Source organism: Electrophorus electricus, chromosome 2 (genome assembly GCF_041902795.1).
Source record: "Electrophorus electricus isolate QZ-2024a chromosome 2, ASM4190279v1, whole genome shotgun sequence".
Lineage (NCBI taxonomy): Eukaryota > Metazoa > Chordata > Actinopteri > Gymnotiformes > Gymnotidae > Electrophorus > Electrophorus electricus.
This window is the reverse complement of record NC_137498.1, coordinates 31,170,115-31,177,299: the sequence shown is the minus strand read 5'-3', so window position 1 is coordinate 31,177,299 and position 7,185 is coordinate 31,170,115. Positions and strand designations below refer to the sequence as shown.

Sequence of the window (7,185 nt, the reverse complement as noted above, 5' to 3'; positions counted from 1 at the left end):
TCTAATTAGTGTTTTAACTATACATTTTACTGTCGGTATTCTTTGTGTGTAATGATACAAGAACTTATAATATTTTTGGGAGTTCTCTTTCATTTGTGGGGGCTTCATGAAATAGTTGCTTTTATGGAATATAAGACCTGAATGGATTTTCTTCACTAAAATCTAAGACATTATTATTTATAATGCATAATCTTTTATTCATAGTGTATCATTTAAAATTGTTAACATTTGTGTACACTACAGCAGTTATGCAATGGTTTACAGAATTCATGGAATTATTTTTATCATACTGGGAATTAAATAATTTTTGATCTTTAAACTGGTGCAAGTGTGTTCTTTATATACTTTCTTGCCTTATGTGGGTATACATAATTTTATTTTACTTATAAGAACCAAGAAAAAAAAGGTCAAACTACAAATCCACATTTTAAAGGCCATTTTAATCTTCTAGAAGACCATCACAACAATTTTCTTATGTTTGATGTTTTTGAAACACAGCTTGCTCTTAATACAAACAATAAAACCAAAAAAAGTAAATTTGAGTATATATTTACTTATACTTTCATAAGAAAAAATTAATATACTAATATATTAACAATATATAATATTAGTATACTATTGTGGTACTATGCTGTGGTAACTGTCAGGAGAGAGGATGCCAAACAGGTACCAAATTAACTTCACCACCTGGAGTGCCAGAACACACAAGATTTCAGACTTTCACTGGGAGGTACTGGGTCCTGCAGTGGCACTAGTGGTCTGGGGCTGTTGTATCTTACCTTGTTTTCAGCACTGGGGTAAAAAAGCAACTTCCTTACTTTCTCAAAGTCAGGTCTGTCTGTGCAAATGCTGTGATACAAAGGGGCAGGACTGTTGGGGGCTTTATTACACAGAAATTAAATGAGATGCTTCGCATTTCCAATCTACAATCCACAGGACTATCAACAATTTAAAGTATGAAGCATTATTTTACAATTGTTTAAATGCAGAGTCGAATCTACCTTTCAAGAATTGAGTCAAAGCATGTCACAACATTGTCCTTTTGCAGAGCAAGAATAAGAGAGGGTCCCTCCGAGAGAAGGATTTCCTGAGTTATAGTATGAGTAATTTATGTTAAAATAATAGTACAAAGTGATTAACACATAACTCCAACAGTATTATGTGAAGGGGCAATCCACTCACATCAACTGCTCCATCACCAGGGGGCCTCAGTAATTCAGATATATGCTTCCTTTGGTCTTTGTCTGGTTTGCATAGCCTCCCAGCCACCAGGTGGCAGCCTCTCCTCAAATGTTGCCCCTGAAGATCCAGGTGAAGGGTCGTGTGGCTCAGCTGTAGCAGACTGGAGGGCATGAGGAGGCAGGTGGTCTGGCAGAGAGCACTGTGCACAGAACTCCCCACTGGCATGAAACACAAATAACATGACTGTCCTATTCTGCCTTACAAAGTTCACATTCAGCTCATGAAATATCAACCAGAATCAAGGAGAAATCAGAATAGAGCAGAACAACATAGAATAGAACAGAATATTCTTAGCTTTCTGGTTAGTGACAAGGGCATGAAAGTATAATGCTCAGTAACGTTTTGCCTCTGACTCGTCCTGAGTCCTTCAAGAGAGACTAAGAGAGGTTGTTCTTGAAAAAAACTGCAAAAGTATGAGACTGTTCCTGCTCCACACTAGCCATAGGATCTGAATTTAAACGGTATCTGAAACAAAACATCACAGAATTAGTTTTCATCCACAAACTGAAACATTCATATTACTTCTGGTGGTTTAGCTTCTGGAGGGACCTGGGAACATGCATGGGCACACGCGCACATAGACCTAAGCCTCTTGTACCTGCTCATGCTTCATGATTGCTGTTTCTGTGCAGCACAGACCCTCTGAGAACATAAACTTTATATGCTGCACAGCCTGCTGATAAGACACGGACCCTGAAACAGAAAAGACACCATGGCAGCAGTATACACAAGGCCATCACTATAGCTATTACCAGAACTGGGACTATTAATGCGAACAGGCTTAACAATAAATGAAAGCCTGCAATGTCAGTAAACAAACTCAACAACACAGTCACTCCTACCTTTCAGTCACTGTTAGTTAGGTTAGTATATTGGGTTATACTATTTATATTTGTCACATATCGCAGTGTCAGTGTCCTGCTACCACAGACGGCGTTAAGCTTGTCAGAGCCAGAGCCAGCTCTCAACAGGTGCCAGTCCTCAGCACTGCCTTGAGGTGGATCATCCGAACCCAGCAGCTCCAGGAGTCGTTTTATGGCGTTCACTCTTTGCAGACACAGAACCAGCGCTGGGCCAGATGTCAAGTGCTTCAACTCTGAGTCCCTCTCACAGGGGTTCTGAACACCAAATGCAAACATTATATCGCCAAACGCCATCAAGGCGACCACGTGAGTTATGTGAGTCACATACGAATGCGTCATGTCACTCTTTTTTTTATTTATTCAGGCGGGTGAGGGAGAAAGCCAGCAACCTGGGGTCCCTGCACGTGTGTCAGCACATCTGCCGTCTCAAGGTCGAGCACGAGTGCCCGCAAGCCCAACACAGAGAAGCCGTCCTGCTGGATCTTGCTGAGGATTTTACCCAGGCAGTGGCTCCAGACTCCAGGCTTTAACAGAGCCAGTAAGTTGCTTGGAGTCAGAAAACGCAGCCATGAGAAAACGCTCGCCAATCTCGATTATGACTTTACTTACCCTCCATCATGTAGCTGTAGAAAGACTGACTTCTGAAGGCTGTGAATTGGAGAATGTTTTAGCATTCTTTCAGTGTGATACACATTAACAGTGTGGCATGGTCACATACCGGACACGCCTCTGCTTAGCGGTGGAAGGAATTTCAGCACTGTGCAGCTGCTTTGATCTAGAAACATGGATGAGTATAAATATTCAAAAATAATTTGCCATGTGTTAAGCAGCTTCTAGGCTGTCTTCACCTGGGACCAACTCGGTCTCGGCGAAGAAGACTGAGGCATGTCTGAAGGCCATTTCGGGGGTTGACGACATCAGTGCACTCAGGTTTCCTGGGTATTCTTGTGGCATAAGTCCCTGCAGCATGCTGAATGCCTGCGGCCTCTTCAGCGCACAGACCAGGGCGGGGGACGATACCAGGCTTGCCACACTACTGGGCCAACAACACTCACCCACCTCAAATGGGCTCAGCTCCTGAGCCTGCTGCTGAGACAGGGCGGGCAGCCATTTCAGCCCTAGCAGTTTGAATCTGTCCTGTCCCACTCCTGGGCAAAAGGACACATGGAAACTGAACGCCAGACATTCTCTAAGCTACATCCAACCAAACCTCAGGATAGTCTGTATCAATTAACAGCACAGAACTAATTCAAATTTCACTTAAGTGCACGTGAATTAACATATGATGTACCTGTACAGACAGTTATAGAGAAAACACTAAACCCTGCAGTACTGGCTCTGACACCTGCATTCTACATTACCGTGAGGACTTTGTGTAGAAGACTCATACCCTATTCCATGATGTGGGAAACGGTCAGTGTGAGGACTACAATCTGCTCCTTCTCACTGCAGGAGGAATATCTGTAGTTCACTAGGACCACGTTGTTGAAGTCTGTCACCGTCCACATGAATCCACCTGCAGTGTATTGATATGCTCTTTACTTCCCATACTGGATGCACAAACTCCACTAATTATGTTGACACTACTACACTTACGTACCAAGCAAGTTGGGGTGGTTCTCCATATAAGGCACAGTGTGAAAGCAGAGGTGTAGCTGGACCCTGCCCACCAGCCGGGCTCGGAGCACTCCGTCCAAGACTTTCACCCCAAGCTCAGTCATTACACCTTCATAACAGAAGACTCAGAAGACGCTTCTTCAGAAACACTCTGGTATGTTTTTCTATTGTCTGATTTCTATTTGACTGATTTCTAGTCAAATGTGTGTTGCTGATGCAATTGTTTGCTTTCATGTTCAGCTAAATAATCAGAGATAGGTTTGGGAGAGGAGGGTCCCACCTGCAGGCAGGGTGGCACAGTGGTGTAGCACATTCTCTCTCTTCAGTAGCAGTAACAGGCAGTGAGATGAGAGCGCCAACAGTTCTTCACCAAGACTCACTTTAGGTGCGCCACAGAACACTGACACCTGATACAACAGGACAAACACACATATAGATGCTCTTATGCAATGCAATTTATGTGTTTATCAGTATGACAGTATGTGCCCACTCTGGGGTTCAATCCCACAACCTTGGTGTTGCCTTGCATTGGTAATTTTACAAGAGATACAGGTGCACATTCTGTCACTGTCACTGCATGTGACTCTGGATAGCGGTCTGTGCAGCTGAGTGGTGATGGGGACTCTAACCCCAACTCTAGCCCCAGGACTGATTACCTGCTCAGGGCTGAGTCCCAGAGACTCGGCCCTCTTGCTGGGGATGCGCACTCTCTGTAGCCCCAGCAGCTGAAAGCCTCTTTCGCACAGGCAGAGAGCACGTGGCTGTAACAGCACGGCGCAACCATTGGAGACAAAAGCAGGAACACGTCTGCTGCATGGGGGAGGGGTGAAAGGTTGGACACTGAGGGGCTTAGGTTAAGCACCAGAACGCATTCTCGACAATGACAGCAACACTTGGTTTCTGTGCTGCACGTGTAGTTTTAGCAGACGTGGAGAGCAGTACTAGTGATTCCTACTGCTGTTTTGCACTGCACTGAAAATTATGTGATACAATAAAGTAAATGAAGGTAATTGTTCTTACCTTTCACTGTGGCACAGAGAGTGGTGACTGAACTGCTTTCATTGAAAATGGCTCTGTCTCCTGTGTCGCTAGAGCTCTGTAACCTGTTAGCAATATACATCCTTAGGGTGTAGTGCAGAGCCTTAAGTTAGCTTTTACAAACACAGTACTGCTTCAGTCCATTAGAGTCTGTGGAACTACTTACGGCTCAGTTACAACAAGGCTCTCCTTTGGTGCTCTCCCACTGAATCATACACACAAACCTAAGTACACACGGCTGGGCAGACGTGGGGACTGGACCAGGGCTAGGCCTTGGGTAAGCCAAGTAGAGGCCACAGACATAAAGACCTGAGACCAGCAGAAGATGAAAGGTGTGATGTGTAGCTAGAGGGCTGAGAAACAACGGAGGATATTCCAAAGCAAGCACTACCTGAGACAGAGACACACAGTCGCTGGTAGTTCAAGGAACAACACAAAGTGTGTTTGTGTGGCAAAAGCTACCAAGGCAGTTGCAGTAGTCTGTGTTGACCTCACCTCAGTGTGAGAGTGCTGAGAAATCACGACCTCTGCCCTTTGGCATATTTTGTCCCGGGTCTCGACAGTCTGCCAGTAAAACCCCGGATTCATTCCAAAGGCCCTCTGAACTGCCTATAGCAAAACCCCATGGCAGAGCAAACCAACTGACTTCAGATTATTAGTAAATGTTCCAGTAAAAGATTAACCTGGATGAATGTGAATAAAAGTGCACCTCTTTGTCAGGGTTTATGGAGATGAAGCAGGAGAGACAGGAAGAGGGCAGAGAGTTGAGTTTGGGATATGCCTGCTGTTCTAGTAGATGGTTAAGCTGGAGTAACCATGACATTACTGTCCTCAGTTGGGTCTGAGGGATGAACCTGGACACTCGTTGATGCAACAATGACTGGCTTGCATCCACGTCTCTCCTCTGTTAAAAAAAAAGTAATAAAATAAATAAAAAAGCGTCATCCCTCCAAAACAGCTTTAGCCAACCCACCCAAAAGGGGGCAGTATTTTTGTCCTTTGCACTACCCTTGTTGGGCTCAGCCAGCCAGACACCAGATTGCCAGCACAGAAGCAATAAATATAAGAGAAACAAAAAGACATTGCAATATTCTTATTAAATCACACCTACCAAGGACATGAACCAAGCTATGAGTGAGTTATAAACATGAGACTTGACTGAGGTGGACTCCACAGTGTGTCTCTTTCCCTGTGCTGGTTCTGCCACCACAACTGGGCTGAGCAGGGTTATGGTCAGGAGCAGACACTCTCTGCTCCAGAGGGTCCCAGGCAGAGTGCTAAGTGACGGAAGGTAAGACCCATCCTGATAAAATAAAAGAAGGAAATATTAAACATGCTGTGAAGAAACACTGACAGATTCAATGGAGATGAACTAGCTCACAGTATCATAAAAAACATCAGTCATCTCAGCAGCACAGTGTTTGCCGTTTGTAGATTGCTGAGGTCTGAAGGTCAGCAGATGTTTTAGATACTGCTGTCACAGAACCCTGGTCATCTGCTCATCCACCCACAGGAAAGCTTGTCAGATAACGTCAAATACATGTTGTGCATAGTCTTATGTCTCCTAAATAAACATATGAGTAAGATACAAGTGTTTTTCAATAGCACCTATCACAGGCCACAGTTGCTGACATGGCAGTATTCTGTGCTGAGCCTTGAAAACAGTTTTGTTCTTTGTAAAACCCCATTCAAAGCTTTAATATTGTTTAAAAAAATCAGGGTGATATATGCAAGTATAGGGAGGTTAGTTAATTTTATTGCCAAGCCTTTTTTAACCATACCTTGTGATTTTAAGATATATAATGTCTGTGCCTTTCATCGTTTTGTGGTTGACCTTCTGTCTTCTTGTGAGAGGACAGCGTTTTATTTATAGATGCTCCAGTCTCATCACATGCAGTTGATTTTTTATCCAGCTGATTTACAGAAAGTGGTTTCCCACAGCTGGGTAGATCTACCCTTACTCCTGTAGTCTTTTCCTTTGGAGGTTCAGCAGAATCTTCAGAAGCTTTCCTTCTTCCAGAGCTCTCTGCCCTGTCTCGATTTGACTCTTATTTTTTGAAGCAAAGAAACTCTTTCCTTTCCTACAAACAGTTATGTGGGTGTATTATTTTGAATATAAAGTACTGAGTATGTTTTAAAATAGAAATGAAAACATGGCTTTGCCTTATTCTTCATTCCCCTTTATTTACCACAAATATATTTACAAATAAAGAAATATTGTTTTTTAACTAACATTTTTAAAGTATTGCCCAAAACACTTGGCTTTGAAGTCATGAGAACAGGGGATCTTTGAGAGGCAGCATACCCTCTCCTTCTGTCTGCCTCTGGCTGTGAGCATTCCATTCTCTCCGTGGATGGGTCTTGCTTCAGTAGGTCATGATGTGGAGTACTTGGGCATGTGTTACAAGTAATCATTTGCTTTGTC

General features: G+C 43.5%; 1 protein-coding gene across 1 annotated transcript; it reads right to left on the bottom strand.

The window, feature by feature from the left end:
• Positions 1-72: 72 nt before the first annotated feature.
• LOC145653189 (dynein axonemal assembly factor 8) lies at positions 73-6,075 on the bottom strand (the record flags this gene model as incomplete). Its single annotated transcript, XM_081706143.1, is given in 20 exon segments — positions 73-849; positions 1,002-1,087; positions 1,183-1,439; positions 1,683-1,707; positions 1,841-1,935; positions 2,096-2,360; positions 2,495-2,693; positions 2,820-2,880; positions 2,954-3,299; positions 3,467-3,621; positions 3,706-3,831; positions 4,003-4,129; positions 4,379-4,458; positions 4,461-4,532; positions 4,743-4,816; positions 4,927-5,029; positions 5,031-5,151; positions 5,256-5,369; positions 5,470-5,664; positions 5,872-6,075. Coding segments are annotated over 20 exon segments (2,874 nt in total), but the record flags the coding sequence as incomplete, so codon positions are not given.
• Positions 6,076-7,185: the final 1,110 nt, after the last annotated feature.